The 22,560-nt window shown below is 41.7% G+C and overlaps 1 protein-coding gene across 1 annotated transcript in view; it reads left to right on the top strand.

Moving 5' to 3' along the window:
• The window catches only part of LOC140737264 (procollagen galactosyltransferase 2-like), a 173,726-nt gene that overhangs the window by 144,798 nt on the left and 6,368 nt on the right, over positions 1-22,560 (top strand). The window contains exons 7-11 of the mRNA XM_073063607.1: positions 2,628-2,704; positions 8,137-8,243; positions 10,357-10,489; positions 12,205-12,332; positions 13,289-13,495. Of these exons, the coding sequence (XP_072919708.1) occupies positions 2,628-2,704; positions 8,137-8,243; positions 10,357-10,489; positions 12,205-12,332; positions 13,289-13,495 (652 nt within the window). The remainder of the gene's footprint in view (positions 1-2,627; positions 2,705-8,136; positions 8,244-10,356; positions 10,490-12,204; positions 12,333-13,288; positions 13,496-22,560) is intronic.

Raw genomic sequence — 22,560 nt, 5'->3', positions numbered from 1 at the left:
GGCCTGAGGTGGGAGGTACACCACTACCAAGTAATGGCTGAAAACTCCCACGGCGGATAAAATGGATGACACTTGATCACCAGGTGTTCCAGGTTGGGTGAGCAGGACTGGGTCAGAGCCACCACGTTTGTGTACCACAAGGAGTTCATCATAAAGCAGACTCCTCCTCTGCCTTTGAAAGATTCATCAGTGCTATTTTGGCAATGAATTGTGAAACTAGCGAGCTGTATCACAACTTCCAGAATGGTGGGGGGATTCCAAGACTTCATGATACAGAAAACACACTGTGTCCTAATGTCCTTCTGGTAAAGCAATCTTACCATCGATTTTATTTACCAGAGACTGTACGTTTGACAGCAGGATAGTTGGTAGTGGAAGCCCAAAGCCTTGTCTGCTTAAACAACCTTTTAAGCCAATGCAGTGTCCTCTCTTCCACTGTCTTAGAGGAACTGCAACAGTGACCAGAGACATCCGTCCAAGATTCGTCAACTTTGAGTAGCGATAGATTTTTTAATCACCATAAAAGTATATCACTTACTGTATTGTCCATGGCTGTAGCTGTGCATCACAGCTGTAGCAGTCTAAACAGGAATATTTGATGATTTCCATCAGAGCTGCTTGCTCAAGTTGCCTTCTTAAAGATGTCCCGTGTTACTGAGGGACCTGTGATGGTCTGCTTTAAGCCTGGCTGTTCGGTATTCATGGAGGAATGTGCTTGGGCTGAAAATGCAGGAAGGTGAGGAGTTCTTTTTCACCTTGATCTTGAGGAAGAAGGTAAATAATTCAAAACACACTGGTGTTCTATTGCAACCAGAGATCTGTGCTTTCACTTCCACCTTTTAGTGTAGCTTAGCAGTTGCTGTTCATTAAGAGGTGGCAGCATTTTACCGTGATACACATATGTTTGTGAACGTGCCTTCATACCACATTTTCTGTGGGCTAGATTAGGGAGCCTTTTGTACTCTTGCACAGCAGCAGTTGGCAATCTGATCAGGTAAAGTTACTCCAGAAGAAGCCCCCTAGGTTTCTCTCTAATGCCTTGCCCAAAATGGCCAATGCAATTAGTGACTCTGGGTTTTGATCAGAGACTGCTGAAACATCTTCAAGCATAAAATGGTCTTTGTGGTTGGCTGAATATGCCACTGGGGTACATTATTACATCTAAGGTTATAAGGCCATCAGATATCGGGTGCAGAATTAGGCCATTCAGCTATCAGAATTAGGCTAATCGGCTCCACCACTCAATCATGGCTGACTTTTTGTTAGCCTTATTCTCCTGACTTCTCCCTGTACCCCTTATCCCGCTCATCAGTCAAGAATCTATCAACCTCCTCCTTAAATACATTAAATTACTTGGCCTCCACTGCTGTCTGTGGCAATGAATTCCACAAATTCTCCAACCATAGGCTGAAGAAATTCCTTTTCATCTTAGTTTTAAAGGGACGTCCCTTTTTTACTGCGTCAAGTGCCCCTGGATCCTAGACTCTGTACTAATGGAAATAGCCCTCCATATCCACTCTATCCAGACCTTTCAGAGTTCTATAGGTTTCAATGAAATTGCCCCTCATTGTTTGAACTCTTGAGTACAGGCCCAGAGACATCAAATGATCCTCATAAATTAAACCTTTCATTCCCAGGATCATTCTTATGAACTTCCTGTGAACTCTCTCCAAGACCAGCACATCTTTCCATATACAGTATGTGGGCCCAAAATTGCTCACAATATTCCAAATGCATTCCAACCAATACCTTATAAAGCCTCAGCAGTATGCTCTTGCTTATATATTCTGGTCCTCTCAAAATGAATACTATCATTGCATTAGCCTTCCTTCCTACCCAACCTACAAGTTGAATCAACTGTGTCTCAAGATAGCAGCATCATTAAGAACCCTCACCATCTGCGATATGCCTTCTTCCCATTACTACCATCAGGGAGAAGGTACAGAAGCCTGAAGATCCCCACTCAGTGTTTTAAGGACAGCTTCTTCCCCTCTGCCATCAGATTTCTGAGCAGTCCATGAACCCACTGCATGAACACTACCTTGTTATTCCTCCTTTGCACTTTATTTGTTTCTTTATTATAAATTATTGTAATTACTCATGTCTTACACTGTACTGCTGTCACAAAACAACACTTCTCATGACGTACGTCAGTGATAATAAACCTGATTCTCAAACTTATGGAAATCCGTAACTAGGAACCCCAATTGCCTTTGCATCTCTGAAACGGGTAATGGCTGAAACTGAAGTGTCATAGGAATTTTTTGGTTAACAATTGGAATGTATGTGAGCTGACAAGTTACGAGCAGGAGCAGTCAACGCAACCTGTTCAACAGTTAAAAAGGTCACTTTTAATCTGATTGTAACCACAGCCCCACGTTCCTGTTTACCCATATTAACCTTTTACCCCTTGTTTATGATGAATCTGCCTCATTCTGCCTTGAGGAGTCTGCTTTTACCTGTGAGAGGGCTTTTAAATGCTACAATTTACAGAGTTCTTGTTTTAAAATGTACACACTCGAATTAAGCCATAAAGATCCACCAGCTATGGAAAAGGATTATCCTGAATTGCTTAATGATATGAATCAGATAAAAACCATAAACTTAACCATATCATTGCTTTGCAGTTGATCATCCCCCTATGGAGCCTTCTGTGTATGTGTCCATGCCTCCTAGGCACCCAGACAAGATGGTATTTGATGAGGTGAGAGAACGACAGCCCCTGCTGATCTCCTAGCTAGAACTGAGCTCTGATAAGTGAAGGACCTCAGAAAACAGTAGTATGAAACCTGTTACTTTGAATATATTATATAGAATATTATCTGTGAAATGTATAATTTAACCCAATTCAATGTGCACTACTTTCTGTTTTGAACTAAATTAGCAAACTCATTATCCTATATGGATATTAATATTCCAGGGTATAATGGACCCTCAGCCTTTACTGCCTATTACAGTGATTAAACTTGCTCAGCCACTGCTGGTGGCATAAAAGACAGAACTGACATGTGGAATGATTTACAATGTATTCAGTTCTCAAGCCTTTCCTTCTGCGAATGGATGTCCATCACTGAAACATTGATTTTGTTGTATTAATGTGCATTTTAATATCTATTGGTGGGTAATAAAGATAGACTTCTTTTGGCTTAATTTAAAAATCATGAGCAGGAGAAGAAATTACTGGATAAAAGTGAACTGTCAAATTAGAAAGGGCTAGAATAAGAGAAAATGAATTTGCTAATAATTGTATGAACCTCCTTAAGAAGTTCCATTTCATTTTTTTCGTCCTGCTTGGTCTCAGCTGTGTTTTTTTTTTCAAATTCAAGTCTCCTTTAGAAATAGCTGGATTATTATTATATAGAAAATAAAGGATGGTGCACATACATGCTAAAATTGCTATTATTTTGATAGGTCTCATCATCACATCTGCTGCAACGATGAGCTATAATTGGTTGCAGGCTGAGTCATTTGCTTAACAGCAGTTAAATCAGATCGATTCTGAATCATCTCTGACTCCACCGTAAATTCATTGGCTGTAGATACAATTTCTATTCCTGGGCTGCTTATGTTATCGTTTCCAGAAAATTAGAATGTCTGAGAGTCCAGCATGCCATTTATATTAAAGGTTTCATGTTTGCTATACTTATGAAACATTTAATTATCTCCGACAGAAACATCATTGAATGATAGCTGAGGAATGTCCCAAAGAACAAGCAAAAAATTAAAAACAGAAATGTGAAGGAATGGAAGACAAATCAGTGCTTTTTTATCCGTGTTTCTTCTGACCCGAATTCTGACCTCTCCCTCCCCACAGGGAGCAGATGGGGATTTACAATCAGCCTGATAACTTCTGACGAACATGCAATAGAGAGTTAGCCTTTCGTCTGATGCTTTTGTCCACTGTGGTCTTTGCTTGAAGCCTTCCACCAGTAAGATGGTTAGGAGTCTGAATCCAAAACAGGGAATGTCGAAAACATGCAGTAAGGCAAATCTCCTGTATCTCTTGTGTTGTCACCTCAGATTTCTAATAGGAGATGTCACCTAATACAATTATGTTACCCAGGCAATCTTGACCTCCACCCTACTACACACGTTCCCGCTGTCCTTTCCATCCCTCTCCACCTTCACAATTTAAAACACACAACACTGCAACAAGTGGAGCTGATAGCTCGCAGCTCTGAAGAGGCAGCTACAATCCTGCCCTCCAGCCCTACCCATGAACTGTTTACACGTTCTCTTGTGTGGATTTCCATCGGGTTTCTTCCACATCCCAAGGGTCTGTAGGTTAATTGGCTACAGTAAATTATCTCTAATGAGCAGGGATTTTCAGCCAGCCTGATAACTTGTGGCAAATTGCCACCCAAAGCAACTTTTCCTCTGACCTGAATGACAAAATTGGGGGAGAAAATAAATAATGACAATGAGTCAGTATGGACTCGATGAAGTGATGCAGCTGTTTCTGTGCTGTATGTTTCTGTTACACTTATTTTGTCATTTTGCTCATTCTGTGGAAGCGCCCTACAATTGATATGTTAATCTGTTTCTCTCTTTCCAGTGTTTTTGGCCATTTATACTCTCCAATCTCTTTCAAATGCACATTAAACATATTAACTTCCCTGATCAAGTTGAAGCCATTGTAATATGGACAGAGAATGCTGGAAATACTCAACCAGTCTGTGAAAAGAGAAGCAGTTAATCTTAGAGCGAGTGGAAGCATCATTTCCTCCTTTGAGCTCAGGAAAATGTCCATAAATAGCTATTTTCTCCCTTTCCAATCCATACCTCCTCTCCCCCAGCTCAATGTTGACCATTCTACTGTCAACAGCGCAAAGGGGAAACAAGAGGTTCATGGCATGTTATGATGGAAGGTAAACTACAAGGTGCCGCAAGCAACACAGCGTGTTCAGTTGGTTTCCCAAAACGCTGTATAACAAATCTGTTAGCAAGTTTGAAAACTCCAGATCCTCACCCTGATCTGAGTGAAAGGATTTCAAATGTCTTCTAACCTTGAGGGGTGTGAAATAGGAAAGGAAGAGATGGAAAAAGACCTGAATGCCAATGGTTCATAGATACAGCAAAGAAACAGGCTCTTGAGGCCACCAAGGGCATGCTAATCATCAAACACCCATGTACACCATTCCCACATTGATCCTATCTTTATTATTCTCACACTTTCATCACAGTCATGGCAATTTACAGTGACCAACTAACTTACCAGCTCTCACATCTTTGGGTTGTAGAGGAAACCAGAGTATATAGAGGAAACCTACGTAGTCAAAGATAGAATGCTCAGATTCCACACAGGCAGGACTCAAGGTCAGGAATGAACCTCGGTCTCTGGTGCTCTCCTCACTGTGCCATTGTTCTGTCTTAGAGCCACTTTGTTGCCCTCAACACAATCCTTGTACACCTGCTGATAAAAGTAAGCATGCAGTGAATGTTAGTCTTCATAGCAAGAGGATTTGAAGGTAGCATCTAGGATGTCTTATAGTAGTTGGTTAAGGCAATTGGTGGAACTCTAGCTTGTGTATTGTGTCCATATTGGTCTATTTTCTGTGTAAGAATAGTCAAAGAAGGATGTTCTCAGAAGGACTCATAGAATCATAGAGTTATAAGTATATCCTCTGCTTTTGTTCACCTCTGATATGGGGAAACTTCCTGCAGTCTACCCAATATATTACCCTTCATAACTTTAGTTACTTTGATCATGGCGCCTCGTAACCTCCTGTACTCCAGAACGAACAGACCTACTTAGTCCCATCAGTCATAGAACACCACAGCACAGAAACAGGCCTTTTGGCCTGTCTACATGCAGAACTATTGTTCTGCCTAGTCCCATCGACCTGCACCAAGACCATAGCCCTCCCGTCCATGTACCTATCCAAATTTCTCTTAGATGTTGAAATTAAACCAACATCTATCACTTCCATTGGCAGCACATTCCACACTCTCACTGCCCTCTAAGTGAAATACCCCCTCATGTTCCCCTTAAACATTTCAACTTTCACCCTTAACCCATAACCTCTAGTTCTAATTTCATCCAACCTCAGTGGAAAAAGCCTGTTTGCATTTACACTATCTATACACATCATAATTTTGAATACCTCTATCAAATCTCCTCTCAATCTCCTACACTCAAGAGAATGAACTCCTAACCTATTCAATCTTTTCCTATAACTCAAGTCATTAAGTCCTGGTAACATACATGTAAATTTTCCTGACGAAGGGTCTCGGCCCGAAACGTCGACAGCGCTTCTCCCTATAGATGCTGCCTGGCCTGCTGCGTTCCACCAACACTTTGTGTGTGTTGTTTGAATTTCCAGCATCTGCAGATTTCCTCGTGTTTGCCTTGTAAATTTTCTCTGCACTCTTTCAAATGTGTTAATATATTTCCTATAGGTAGATAACCAGAATTGCACACAGTACTCCAAATTAGACCTCAATGGCTTATACAACTTCAACATAATATCTGAACTCCTGTACTCAATACTTTGATTTATGACTGCCAATGTGCTAAAAGCTCTCTTTACTGCCTTACCTACCTGTGATGTCACTTTCAAGGAATTAGAGATCTGTATTCCCGGATCCCTCTGTTTTACTGCTCTGCACAGCGCCCTACTGTGTAAGCCTGGTGTGTCCTCACAAAGTGCAATGCCTCATACTTGTCTGCATTAAATTTTCCACATAACTGAAACTGAAGCTGAGTACAGAGAAGGTCCACCAGACTGATCACTAGCATCATAGGACTGACATACAAAGAGAAATTTGGGAAAAACTGAGCTTACTTTCATTAGAGTTTAAAAGAATGAGAGGGGACTTAATTAAGAATTGTAATACTCCAATAGCACTGAACTCACTGGATGCAGGAATTATGTTCTCAGTGGTGGGTGAATCCAGAGTTGGGGGGTCCCACCACAATGATACCAGATAAGGTACGTCAAACTGAGGTGAGGAAAATTTTCTTCCCCCAAAAAAGTAGTGAACCTGGGAAATTCTCTACCACTGAAGGCCCCTGAAGCCAGATAACTAAATATGTTCAAGAATGAGTTAAATATGGGAGTGTTGGATAAAGAGAATAAGGAATATGGGGAGAAGTTAGAAGTGGGTGCTGAGTTTGGTTGCTCAGTCATGATTATGTTGAACACCAGGACAGGTTCCAAGGGTCAGATAGCCTACTCTTGCTCCTGTTTTCTGTGCTTCTAATTACTTTAATACCATCGATTACATTAATCCCAGCTTTTGGGACAGTGGGATGTTGGATTTTACTAAGTCTGTGTCATGAATTTAGGGGAATAGGAGGAGATCTAATTGAGATGTACAACATCTTGACATGGCTCTATGGATAGTGTAGGGATGATTTCTCCTGCCTATAGGAGTGCCTTGAAACAGAGGTCACAGTCTCAGTATGCAAGGTGATGCATTTCAGACTAAGCTGAGCAGAAATGTAATTACCCAAGTAATGGTGAACCAGTGAAATTCTCTGCTTCAGGGCCAAGTCACTGAGTGTGTTTAACAAGGAGGTAGACAGACTTCTATCTCAAAAGGAATCAGGTGCTTTGGGAAGGGAGTAGGAATAGGGTGCAGAGATGACTGATCAGCCGTGGTTGTGTTAAAAATCTGAAAGGGCCAAGTAGACTTTTATTTTGTAAACGGAAGTTTATGGACAGGAAGGTCTCATAAGCAGGAAAGAGGTGATGACTAGATCTTTTGTTACTGTGATGCCAGTTGGAGGATAAATATTGGCCAGGATACTAGAAGAAGTCTGCCACACTTCTTTGAATATTGCCATGATTTTGTGACATACATCTAAAAAATACCGACATGAATTTATGATGTGTTTGCTGTAAGTGAATGGATGTGTCATGAATTTGTTAGAACTGTGGAGTTAGTCATAAGCTGTTGACCCAGTATTCCCTTCCAAAAGAATGAAACTAAAAATGGACACTACAAATATTAGATGATGTACATATTAATTAAGTAAAATATTCTCTGAGTGGCTTGTCAGAGACAAAAAAAATAGCTTCACTGATAAATTGTCAGTTTATTAGAACATGTATATTGAGAGAAACTTTAAAAATAATGTAAAATGGTCACTAGGCCATCTGGATTGATTGTATAATGTAAACTTGTGCTTAGATCTTCCTGATAAATCTCAAGCGCAGAAAGGACAGGAGGGACCGAATGCTCCGGACACTCTATGAACAGGACATTGACATCAAGTTAGTTGATGCAGTGGACGGGAAGTAAGTACTCATCCTGATGTAATTAAACTGTGCGGAAAGTGGCTTTGTTGCATTGCTTGTTGGGCAGGATGATCTACACAGTAAATTCCGTCATCCCCTCCATTTCCCCCAAATCCTTGACTACTCATAAACCAGCACCCCTCAAGTCCCCCAAACATTTTTAGTGTCTTTCCAACCACCATTAGGCCTCCTTGTGATATCTTTTGACACTTGCACACCAAACAATATTCAGCCTACTCTCTAATCAACTTTATATCCTTTAACCTCCCTAGCCCTCACCTTGATTCCCCCCCCCCCCCCCCCACCACCAACACTTACTGATCACCCTCCTTTGGTGAACATCACCACCTTTGCCATTACCATTAGACTCCCCTGAACTATTATTTGACTTCCATTTGCCCTACATCTCCCATCACAATCTCTGCCTCCAGACCACTGGCTTTTGGTCCAGATCAACATCAAAGCAGCTTCCATTCCCCTCAACCATCATCATTGACTCTATACGATCACCATTAGGATCTCGGCAAAGCAGATACTATCCACACTATCTCCTACTAGACCTGGCTATTCCAGTAGACTGTCTTCTAACCAAAGGGCCTTCAACCTGTTAGCCGGGGACAGGAAACAGACAGAAAGTAAATGTTCAGAAGAACCCACTGTTAAAAGCTGCATGGATGTTCAGAAAGCTTGGTTCCAAAACTCACATCACCCCTTTTACCCCCAATTTTCAAGGAACATGTGACTTCCCATAAGGAGTCCTGAGACATTCAAAAATATGAGTTAAGTGGCCCACTGGCTGCTATCTTACAGCACCAGAAACCTGTGTTCAATTCTGTCCTCTGGAGCTCTCATGTTCTTCCTGTGACTGTGTGGGATCCCACTGGATGCTCTGATTTTCTCCCACACCCCAAAGGCATGCGGTTGCCAGATTAATTGACTAGTGCAAGTTCCAAAGGCGGTGTAAGGTGCTCCTTCCCTCCACCGACCTGCAGGTCACCCTTGGGCAAGGTGTCGCACCTGCTTAGCCCCTGGATCAGGGTCATTTGAAGCCATGAGAGCAGGTGGCGGATGTTCATATGAGCAGCTGGTGCCCATCACAAGTCCTGGTTATACGATCACTGACACCAGGCAGACAATCTCTGAAGAGTGTTGATAATGGCTGAGGTCACCTGTCTTGTAAAGACACTGCCCAGGAGAAAGCATAGCAAACCACTTCTGTAGAAAAATTTGCCAACAACATTCAAGGTCACCATGATCGCCCATACCATATGACCGGCACATAATGATGATGATGAAGTTGACCCTAGTGTATAGGTGAGTGAAACAATCTGGGAGAATTTGGATGAGAATGTGAGGAGAATAAAAATTGGAATAATGCAGTATTAGTGTTAATGAACAGTTAATAGCCAGAACAGACTTGATGGGCTGAAGAGCCTATCTCCACACTATATCCCTCTATAACTCTAAAATGAAAAAATTATATATAAAATGCAGTGACTGAAACCAGCGTAAATGAGCATAGCAAGGGACAGCTGGTGAAGAATGAAGCTGTTGTATGCTAAACTTTTGGATTCATAGTAAGCAGTTGGGAACGAGCCTGAGTAAGGGGTACGGTGTTGATCTTTGAGTTTTCCCTTCAAACAGTGAGATGAACTGGCCTTACTTTATGATGCCTATTAGTGGTTCGTAGACTATGTGGTTGCCTTCATATTCTCCGAATTGGCCGAGCAAACCATTCAGTTCACAAATAATTGGAGATTGGGAATAAAAACTAGCCTAGGCAGTTGTGCCCACAGGACACGATGCATTGAGATGGGTAATAGGACCAATGGACTTAACCTTTCCACTGAAACCCAAACATACACTTGCGGCTCATAACTGACTTTCAAATAGTAAGCTTCGCATTGCTAAGATTGCGGGGCATTAGATTAAGGTGCAAATTGCTGTTGCATTCTGAAAGAGTAGGCATTGGAGGAGACTAACCAGAAAATCAGGAAATGCATTTTCATTCTGTGCTCTCCGAGCATCCTGAAGATTCCATTTCAGCTTCTGTTCCCAAAAAGTCATAGTATAACAGTGTGACATACAGTACCTGTCTGTTTTGTATCAACAGAGCTCTCAATACAAGTCACCTGAAAGCACTTAACATTGAAATGCTACCAGGCTACCATGACCCATATTCAGGCCGAATACTTACACGGGGAGAAATTGGCTGCTTCCTGAGCCATTATTACATCTGGAAAGAGGTAAGAAGACGGATTCTAATTTGCGAACTCACATATTTCCGCTGCTTGGAAATTGACTTCATGTAAACTGTGTGTGCCAATATTCTCTGCACTTGGTGGCTCAGTGTGAAAACATTCTATAAATTCAGAAATTGTTTCTTTTGCAAATACCTGGTATATATGGTAAATATCTGGTACACAATTAACTGTTTTGACAGAACTTGATAAAATATCCTCATTCACAGTTTTTTAAAATTAATGGATCTCAAATTTTGCTCTTTACAGTTAAAATTACAGGGCTTGAACACCCAGACAGGTAACCAACCAGTCACCTCAGCACTTTGTGCGCTGCTGGTTGTTTAGTAAACAGTGAAAACAGCGCCACCTGTGCCTCGAGCGCAGTATCGCTTGCATAAATGCTCCAGTTTCATCCAAGATGGGTTTTGGTTGACTTCAATAGCCAAGTATTTCCTCAGAACAATGAACAACTGCTCAACGAACTACTAACTACTTGAGCTGGGAGGGATCTTCACCAACTAGCTTTGATCCAGTTGTTGAGACCCTGCATAACAATTGGTCTCCCATTAATAAATCCCATGGAAATAAATAGTTAAGTCTATGTCTCAAGGTTGATCTGGCTCCGAATAGCTTCAATGTCTCCAGTCTTCACCAGTATTCAAATGTTAAACATACATATCAATTTTTAAAATATTTTATAAATAAAATCTTTCTTTTTACAATATTTTTATTCAAAAAAAAAGATTTACAGAGTGCAACACATAGATACATCTCAACATAACTTGTGTACATTCATATATTGTAATAAAATTGATCAAAATGTTATAGCATAACACATAAAGGTATACCACTCTGTAATCAAAAATTTAAAGATAGGTCATACATCATAAAAGAAATTTTTTATATATAAAAAAAGTCAACCCCCTACCAACTACCAAAGAAAAAAGCTGATGGATGACAATGGATAATTAGAAAAAAAACATATTCACTTAAGAAGAGAAGATAAAAATATACATAAAAGTCTGTGCACTGTTAAACTTTATAAATTGGAAAAGTAATTTAGGAAAGGTCCCCAAATATCATAAAATCAGAGAACTTTGAAAAAATTAAATTTTCTAATTTAGTAATTACTGTTGATATAAATTCTATGAAACTTCATTATGAAGACAGAGCTGTACACTAAAATGAATAGTGGGGTAATGGGAGGTTCCTACACTACTCTTGGATTTTTTTTTTAAAAATGTCTTGCACTGTACTATTCCCACAGAACAATAAATGTCATTACATGTATCAGTGATACTAAGTCAAATTCTGTTTGAGATTCAATATCCGAGTGTGGTCAGAATGGTTACAATGGCTTGCTGGGGAGAGCTTCAGATTTCAACAACACTCCTTGATGACATCCAGAGCAAACCAGCTTTGAAACTTGTTCTGAACTGTCCCATAGAGGAAATTGTTTATTCTCTACCCACTCTCACAGCTTTCGTTACTTTCCTGATCACCAAACTCCGCCCTCCGCCCCCCCCCCCCCCCCCCACCCAGAGCAGTTCAGCATTGGTGTACAATGGGTGCTTGATGCTTGGCACAAACTCTTTGAACAGAAGGTCTTTCCATGCTGAATGGCTGTGAAGCTCTGCGATCCCTTAATCTTCTACACTCAAAGCAACAGAAGTCTGTCTGTGCTAAAATGTATTATATAGTGGGTCTCCTTGTTTCAGGTCATTGACCGAGGGCTGAAGAAAGCTCTAGTCCTAGAAGACGATAATAGATTTAAGCCACACTTTAGAAGAAAGATAACAAAGCTGATGGAAGATATCGAGGATAACCAGCTGGACTGGGATCTCATGTGAGTTTGATTGTATATTAAAAAAAACACAGATTCAAAAGGCATAAGATTGAATGACTCAGGATTTGTTTATTTCATCACTATTTACTAGATTTCCACAGAACCAGCAATAATTTGTTTCCTTGTGTAATACGTGAATACAATGTCTGATGAAAGCTGTTCTCACCTGGAAAGTCGTCTTCAGGAACATTTAGGAATCAAGCAACCTGTCATAGTCATGGTCATGGGCTCATACCTTACACATGGATTGCTAGAAACCTCCACCACAACTGCGGGTGGTGTGTGTGTGTGTGTGTGTGTGTGTGTGTGTGTGTGTGTGTGTGTGTGTGTGTGTGTGTGTGTGTGTGTGTGTGTGTGTGTGTGTGTGTGTGTGTGTGTGTGTGTGTGTGTGTGTGTGTGTGTGTGTGTGTGTGTGTGTGTGTGTGTGTGTGTGTGTGTGTGTGTGTCTCTCACTCCTCAGAGTTTAATTGATTTACTGGGGATCAAAATTACATGTTGAAACAACAAATGCAGTAACTTGTATGATATATGTTGAACACCCAGACGCTGCCATTAAAGAGCTTATGTACATACGTTTTAAATTCAGGCTACATGCATCTTTACATAAACAGCATAGGTGCAGGGTGAAAGGTTTAGAAGCACTCTTTTCACTCAGAATGAAGCTGGAATTTGTAACATACTGCCTGAGTGGGTGCTAGAAGCAGGAACTCCCACAGCATTATCTAGATAGCGTGCAGAAGGGAATGGTAAATGGGGTTAGTATAGATGGGAGATTGATGGGCAACATGGACGGCCTCTTTTTGTGCCATATGAGGTTATGGCTCTATTAAAGATTTGCATCTCGCTGTGTTATACAGGGCACGCTTTCAGTTGATGCGGGATATATATTTAACTTGCAAAGATCTGCTCCTTGCATGCAAATTCACTCACAGTTTCCTTTCTTGCTTTGACTTCAGCTACATTGGCCGGAAGAGAATGCAAGTGCAGCAACCTGAGAAGTCGGTGCCCGGCATTATGAACCTTGTGGAAGCAGATTATTCCTACTGGACACTGGCTTATGTTATATCCCAGCAAGGAGCCAAAAAACTTCTAGCAGCAGAGCCACTTGGGAAGATGTTGCCTGTGGATGAATTTCTGCCCATCATGTACGATAAACATCCCATGTAAGTGACTGACTGACTGCTTGGTGGTGAGGTGGGTTCCAGTAATGAGAGGAACAACAGAGGATGCTCTAACCCAATATAATGCTGAGAATAATGGCACTAGAGGTTAGAGATTTCATAATTTTCTCATTGGGGATCCTTCTTCAGAGGTGCAGAGCTGAAGGGCCACTCAGTAACAGTAGGGTACTGAAATGCCATCAATGCCCTTCAACTTATATTTGGCCCATTTTGTCATCATCCTCAGTAGACCAAGAATTGATCCATGCAGGCTTGCTTGCTGCAGCCAAATTGTTTGATAGAGCATTTTTCCACCTACAAGACAAAGTCGAGTTTATTGTAAAACAAACATGTATGCACAGGTGCAAATGACAATTTAGTAGTATCACAAACAAATATGATCAGAGGCTCAGCATTCACAAGAAAAAAATAAATTAAACATATATTGTACAAAATTACACAAGAAAGAACACAATTTGAATAACAAAAAGCAGTCCATTGTGGTGAAAAGTGGTCGAGATGATCGCAGTGTTTTTATATTGAGGTAGTGATTATTGTTGTGCAAGTACCAAATGGATAAAGGAAAGGAGTTGTTCTTGAACTTGAACACCTTCTATAGCTCCTGCCGCATGGTCGCTGAGAGAAAATGGAGTGGTCCAGGTCTTTGAAGAAGGATCATTGATCTTTGACAAGTTCTCTCCAGGTTCAGAAGCATTTCATTCCTGTAAATGATGATTTGCAAGCCAGAATTGAGTTCCCACAGGACAGAGGTTGCCTGCAAGCCACAGCAACCAGCAAATGCATCCTGTCAGACTCCCAAATGCTGTTTTTATTTAAGACTGTACACAAGTTGGGTGTTTGGGAGGATGTGTACTGAATGTCTTATTTGAGGGGATAGAATGCTCCCCTTACCAGCTCAGATTACCGTCAACAAAACAGATTTCTTCCTTCCACCACTAGGCTACTATCATTTACTGTAAAAGTATATGTACGTTAATGTTACCTTGGGATTCATTTTCTTGCAGGCGTTTGTAGGAAAAAAGAATTCGAATGGAATTTATGAAAAACTATACATAAACAGATAAAGAATGACAGCCAATGTTAAGACAAACTGCAAGTAAAAAATAAAAAAATACTGAGCATATGAGTTGTAAACTTGTGGACAGGACCAGCTTGCATGCAGAAGGGTGAAAGCTGGAATGCAGGAACTCTTTTCCCTGACAGACCAAGTGAAATTTCAACTGATGGATTTTTGAAATAGTTCACAGAGAAATTTTCAAAGTGAGGTCACACCTATTAGGAAAGGCTGAACATATTTTATGTAAATCTGCGTTGTACTATTTTAATATTACTTCATTTTATCTTTGGTAACAGCTTAAGTTATATTTGGTCTCACCAAGTTTCATTTATAAAGCAACAAATTAAAACAGGCTTGAAAAACACAGAGAATCTAAAGTAAAACAAAAATAACATTTTTAAAGAGGTATGTGATGGTACTTTAGGTCCCAAGCCCCTTCTGAGTTAAAATTTTTTAAATTCTATTTCTTGTAGAAGGAGATTTTTGCATGTGAACATAAAGCTGCCACAGTCCTTAAATTATGTTAAACAGTCAGCATCACTCAGACGTGGTCAAAGGAAATGACCACAGTTTTCTGAGACTGTTTGGAGCACATTATCTGAAAGAACGGCTCAGTGCCATACTGAGGGAGTGCTGCACTGCATGAGACTCGTTGCAGAAAAGATGTTAAACAAGAATCCCTTTGAGTTTTAAGGCAAATGCAAAAGATCTCATGACATGGTTCAAAGAAAGGCATATCTTCTGGCTAATCAGTGCTGTCCCAATTCTGCTCACCAGAAATGGAATATGTAGCAGTAAAGTGCCGTCCTTTTTACCTGCCACGGGAGTTCTCTGGGGTCATGTTGGTAGCAGTTTACATTCCACCTCAGGCCAATGTCAAGCAGGCTTTAGATGATCTGAGTAATGGGATTAACATGCACGAAACAGCGTAAGCTAATGCCTTCACCATCATTTTAGGAGATTTTAACCAGGCGAGTCTGAAAAAAATCACTGAGCAATTACCATCAACAGATCGCTTAGACAATAGACAATAGGTGCAGAAGTAGACCATTTGGCCCTTCGAGCCTGCACCGCCATTTTGAGATCATGGCTGATCAATTCCTATCAATACCCGGTTCCTGCCTTGTCCCCATATCCCTTGATTCCCCTATCCATAAGATACCTATCTAGCTCCTTCTTGAAAGCATCCAGAGAATTGGCCTCCACTGCCTTCAGAGGCAGTGCATTCCAGACCCCCACAACTCTCTGGGAGAAGAAGTTTTTCCTTAACTCTGTCCTAAATGACCTACCCCTTATTCTCAAACCATGCCCTCTGGTACTGGACTCTCCCAGCATCTGGAACATATTTCCTGCCTCTATCTTGTCCAATCCCTTAATTATCTTATATGTTGCAATCAGATCCCCTCTCAATCTCCTTAATTCCAGCGTATACAAGCCCAGTCTCTCTAACCTCTCTGCGTAAGACAGTCCGGACATCCCAGGAATTAACCTAGTGAATCTACGCTGCACTTACTCTACAGCCAGGATGTCCTTCCTTAACCCTGGAGACCAAAACTGTACACAATACTCCAGGTGTGGTCTCACCAGGGCCCTGTACAAATGTAAGAGGATTTCCTTGCTCTTGTACTCAATTCCCTTTGTAATAAAGGCCAACATTGCATTAGCCTTCTTCACTGCTTGCTGCACTTGCTCATTCACCTTCAGTGACTGATGAACAAGGACTCCTAGATCTCTTTGTATTTCTCCCTTTACACCATTCAGAAAATAATCTGCCTTCCTGTTCTTACTCCCAAAGTGGATAACCTCACACTTATTCACATTAAATGTCATCTGCCAAGTATCTGCCCATTCACCCAGCCTATCCAAGTCACCCTGAATTCTCCTAACATCCTCATCACATGTCACACTGCCACCCAGCTTAGTATCATCAGCAAACTTGCTGATGTTATGCTCACTTGCAATACCAGAGGAAACAACACACTGGACCATTGCGATACCACCATCAAAAATGCCTACCGTGCTGTTCCACGCCCTCAATTCGGGAAGTCTGATCACCTGGCTGTACTTCTACTCCCTGAGTATAGGCAGAGACTGAAGACTGCAGCACCAGTAGTGAGAACCAAGAAGGTTTGGACAAGGGAGGCACAGGAGTGCCTACAGGACTGCTTTGAATCGGTGGACTGAATTGTATTCAGGATTCATCTTCTAATGTGGATGAGTATGCTGCAGTTGTTACCGACTTCATTAAAACTTGTATGGATGAGTGTGTGCCCACAAACACTTACTGTACATTCCCAAACCAAAAGCCGTGGATGAACCAGGAGCTACGTCGTCTGCTGAAGGCTAGATCTGTGGCATTCAAGTCTGGTGACCCAGGCCTGTACCCGAAAACCAGGTATGATTTGCAGAGGGCTATTTCAAGGGTGAAGAGACAATTTCGAATGAGGTTGGAGGCGATATCGGATGCAACTCTGGCAGTGTCTACAAGACATTACTTCCTACAAAGGAAAACCCAGTAGCATGTATGGCAGAGATGCTTCACTACCAGATGAACTCAACGCCTTCTATGGGTGCTTTGAAAGGAAGAACACAACTACAGCTGTGAAGATCCTTGCTGCACCTGATGACCCTGTGATCTCCGTCTCAGAGGCCGATGTTAGACTGTCTTTAAAGAGAGTGGACCCTCGCAAAGCAGAAGGTCCCGATGGAGTACCTGGTAAGGCTCTGAAAACCTGTGCCAACCAACTAGCGGGAGTATTCAAGGACATTTTCAACCTCTCACTGCTATGGGCAGAAGTTCCCACTTGCTTCAAAAAGGCTTCAAACATTATAACAGTGCCTAAGAAGAATAATGTGAGCTGCCTTAACGACTATCGCCCGGTAGCACTCACAGCTACAGTGATGAAATGCTTTGAGAGGTTGGTCATGACTAGACTGAACTCCTGCCTCAGCAAGGACCTGGACCCATTGCAGCTTGCCTATCACCACAATAGGTCAATGGAAGATGCAATCTCAATGGCTCTCCACACAGCTTTAGACCACCTGGACAACACAAACACCTATGTCAGGATGCTGTTCATCGACTATAGCTCAGCATTTAATACCATCATTCCCACAGTCCTGATTGTGAAGTTACAGAACTTGGGCCTCTGTACCTCCCTCTGTAATTGGATCCTTGACTTCCTCAATGGAAGACCACAATTTGTGCGGATCGGTGATAACATATCCTCCTTGCTGACGATCGACACTGGCGCACCTCAGGGAGTGTGCTTAGCCCACCGCTCTACTCTCTATATACACATGACGAATCTCAGCTGGTGACGAGAGGGCATACAGGAGTGAGATGTGCCAACTAGTGGAGTAGTGCTGCAGAAACAACCTGGCACTCAACGTCAGTAAGACAAAAGAGCTGATTGTGGACTTCAGGAAGGGTAAGATGAAGGAACACATACCAATCCTCATAGAGGGATCAGAAGTGGAGGGAGTGAGCAACTTCAAGTTCCTGGGTGTCAAGATCTCTGAGGATCTAACCTGGTCCCAACATATCGATAATAGTTATAAAGAAGGCAAGACAGAAGCTATACTTTATTTGGAGTTTAAAGAGATTTGGCATGTCAACAAATGCACTCAAAAACTTCTATAGTTGTGCCATAAAGAGCATTCTGACAGGCTGCATCACGGTCTGGTATTGGAGGTAGTTGGGGGGTGGGGGGCCGGGGTTCTACTGCACAGGACCAAAGGAAGCTGCAGAAGGTTGTAAATCTAGTTCTGGGTACTAGCCTATAAAGTACTCAGGACATCTTCAGGGAGAAGTGTAGCAATGTTTCTGAAGGCAGTGTCCATTATTAAGGACATACAGCACCAGGGCGTGCCCTTTTCTCACTGTTACCATCAGGTAGGAGGTACAGAAGCCTGAAGGCACACACTCAGTGATTCAGGAACAGCTTCTTCCCCTCTGCCATCCAATTCGTAAATGGACATTGAATCTTTGGACACTACCTCACTTTTTAAAAAAATATACAGTATTTCTGTTTTGGTGTGTTTTTTAATCTATTCAATATATATATATATATATATATATATACCATAATTGATTTACTTATTTTTAAAAAAATTTATTTATTTTTTTCTCTCTGCTAGATTATGTATTGCATTGAACTGCTGCTGCTAAGTTAACAAACTTCATGTCACATGCCGGTGATAATAAACCTGATTCTGATTCTGATACTTCAGTGTCACCAGAAGAAAAATAAATAAACTGTTCAATATTGCTCTTATTTTACTGTTGGTCCTATAGTCATAGAGAGAAGCAGAATAGAATGAGATGTTTACATGCCAATTACCAACCACCCATTTATACTAATTAAGTCACCAAAGGTTCAATCACTTACTTCCAACAAGGACAATTTACAGTGGCTAATTGATGTAACAACTCACACACCTTTGGGACGTGGAAAGAAGTTGGAGCAGCCATGGGAAACGTAACCAATCACCGAGAGAATGTGCAAACTCCACACAGAAAGCACCTAAACAAGGTCTCCAGCACCAAGGGACAGTGGCTCGGCTGTTTCTGCCATTACTCTATTTCCATACTTCCTACATTACAACAGTCTCTACACTTTATAGCAATGGGTGGCTCTGCGGCACAGGAGGGAAGGAAAAGGAGTGGGAGAGCTATAGTGATAGGGGATTCGATTGTAAGGGGAATAGATAGGCGTTTCTGCGACCGCAAATGAGACTCCGGGATGGTATGTTGCCTCCCTGGTGCAAGGGTCAAGGATGTCTCTGAGCGGCTGCAGGACATTCTGGAATGGAAGGGTGAACAGCCAGTGGTCGAGGTGCACATAGGTACCAACGATATAGGTAAAAAACGGGATGAGGTCCTACAAGGTGAATTTAGGGAGTTAGGAGATAAACTAAAAAGTAGGACTACAAAGGTAATAATCTCTGGATTACTATCAGTGCCACATGCTAGTCAGAGTAGAAATAGGAGGATATTTCAGATGAACACATGGCTTGAAAAATGGTGCAAGGGGGAGGGATTCAAATTTCTGGGGCATTGGAACCAGTTCTGGGGGAGGTGGGACCGGTATAAACAGAACGGTCTGCACCTGGGCTGGACTGGAACCAATGTCCTAGGGGGAACGTTTGCTACTGCTGTTCAGGAGGCTTTAAACTAATGTGGCAGGGGAATGGGAACAAGTGCGAGGACAGAGGGGTGTAAAATGAGGGTAGAAGCAAAAAGTAATAAGGTGAAAAGTAAAAGTGGCAGGCAGGCAAATCCAGGGCAAAAAACAAAAAGAGCCACTTTTCAACATAATTGTATAAGGGCTAAGAGTGTTGTAAAAACAAGCCTGAAGGCTTTGTGTGTCAATGCGAGGAGCATTCGTAACAAGGTGGATGAATTGAATGTGCAGATAGTTATTAATGAATATGATATAGTTGGGATCACAGAGACATGGCTCCAGGGTGACCAAGGATGGGAGCTCAACATCCAGGAATATTCAATATTCAGGAGGGATAGACAGGAAAGAAAAGGAGGTGGGGTAGCATTGCTGGTGAGAGAGGAGATTAACGCAATAGAAAGGAAGGACATTAACCTGGAGGATGTGGAATCGATATGGGTAGAGCTGCATAACACTAAGGGGCAGAAAACGCTGGTGGGAGTTGTGTACAGGCCACCTAACAGTAGTAGTGAGGTTGGGGATGGCATTAAACAGGAAATTAGAAATGCGTGCAATAAAGGAACAGTAGTTATAATGGGTGACTTCAATCTACATATAGATTGGGTGAACCAAATTGGTAAGGGTGCTGAGGAAGAGGATTTCTTGGAATGTATGCGGGATGGTTTTCTGAACCAACATGTCAAGGAACCAACTAGAGAGCAGGCCATTCTAGACTGGGTATTGAGCAATGAGGAAGGGTTAGTTAGCAATCTTGTTGTGTGAGGCCCCTTGGGTAAGAGTGACCATAATATGATGGAATTCTTCATTAAGATGGAAGATGACATAGTTAATTCAGAAACAAAGGTTCTGAACTTAAAGAAGGGTAACTTTGAAGGTATGAGACGTGAATTAGCTAAGATAGACTGGCAAATGATACTTAAAGGGTTGACGGTGGATATGCAATGGCAAGCATTTAAAGATCACATGGATGAACTACAACAATTGTTCATCCCAGTTTGGTAAAAGAATAAACCAGGGAAGGTAGTGCACCCGTGGCTGATAAGGGAAATTAGGGATAGTATCAAGTCCGAAGAAGAAACATATAAATTAGCAAAAAAAAGCGGCACACCTGAGGACTGGGAGAAATTCAGAGACCAGCAGAGGAGGACAAAGGGCTTAATTAGGAAAGGGAAAAAAGATTATGAGAGAAAGCTGGCAGGGAACATAAAAACTGACTGTAAAAGCTTTTATAGATATGTGAAAAGAAAAAGATTGGTCAAGACAAATGTAGGTCCTTTACAGTCAGAAACAGGTGAATTGATCATAGGGAACAAAGACATGGCAGACCAATTGAATAACTACTTTGGTTCTGTCTTCACTAAGGAGGACATAAATAATCTTCCGGAAATAGTAAGGGACCGAGGGTCTAGTGAGATGGAGAAACTGAGGGAAATAAATGTTAGTAGGGAAGTGGTGTTAGGTAAATTGAAGGGATTAAAGGCAGATAAATCCCCAGGGCCAGATGGTCTGCATCCCAGAGTGCTTAAGGAAGTAGCCCAGGAAATAGTGGATGCATTAGTGATAATTTTTCAAAACTCCTTAGATTCTGGATTAGTTCCTGAGGATTGGAGGGTGGCTAATGTAACCCCACTTTTTAAAAAAGGAGGGAGAGAGAAACCGGGGAATTATAGACCAGTTAGTCTGACATCGGTGGTGGGGAAAATGCTAGAGTCGGTTCTCAAAGATGTGATAACAGCACATTTGGAAAGAGGTGAAATCATCGGACAAAGTCAGCATGGATTTGTGAAAGGAAAATCATGTCTGACGAATCTTATAGAATTTTTTGAAGATGTAACTAGTAGAGTGGATAGGGGAGAGCCAGTGGATGTGGTATATTTAGATTTTCAAAAGGCTTTTGACAAGGTCCCACACAGGAGATTAGTGTGCAAACTTAAAGAACACGGTATTGGGGGTATGGTATTGATGTGGATAGAGAATTGGTTGGCAGACAGGAAGCAAAGAGTGGGAGTAAACGGGACCTTTTCAGAATGGCAGGCAGTGACTAGTGGGGTACTGCAAGGCTCAGTGCTGGGACCCCAGTTGTTTACAATATATATTAATGATTTAGACGAGGGAATTAAATGCAGCATCTCCAAGTTTGCGGATGACACAAAGCTGGGCGGCGGTGTTAGCTGTGAGGAGGATGCAGGGTGACTTGGGTAGGTTAGGTGAGTGGGCAAATTCATGGCAGATGCAATTTAATGTGGATAAATGTGAGGTTATCCACTTTGGTTGCAAGAACAGGAAAACAGATTATTATCTGAACGGTGGCCGATTAGGAAAAGGGGAGATGCAATGAGACCTGGGTGTCATTGTACACCAGTCATTGAAGGTGGGCATGCAGGTACAGCAGGCGGTGAAAAAGGCAAATGGTATGTTGGCATTCATAGCAAAAGGATTTGAGTACAGGAGCAGGGAGGTTCTACTGCAGTTGTACAAGGCCTTGGTGAGACCGCACCTAGAATATTGTGTGCAGTTTTGGTCCCCTAATCTGAGGAAAGACATTCTTGCTATAGAGGGAGTACAGAGAAGGTTCACCAGATTGATTCCTGGGATGGCAGGACTTTCATATGAAGAAAGAGTGGATCGACTAGGCTTATACTCACTGGAAGTTAGAAGATTGAGGGGGGATCTTATTGAAACGTATAAAATTCTAAAGGGATTGGACAGGCTAGATGCAGGAAGATTGGTTCCGATGTTGGGGAAGTCCAGAACAAGGGGTCACAGTTTAAGGATAAAGGGGAAGCCTTTTAGGACCAAGATGA

This window comes from Hemitrygon akajei, chromosome 12 (assembly GCF_048418815.1).
Source record: "Hemitrygon akajei chromosome 12, sHemAka1.3, whole genome shotgun sequence".
Lineage (NCBI taxonomy): Eukaryota > Metazoa > Chordata > Chondrichthyes > Myliobatiformes > Dasyatidae > Hemitrygon > Hemitrygon akajei.
This window is presented reverse-complemented; position numbering and strand designations above follow the sequence as displayed.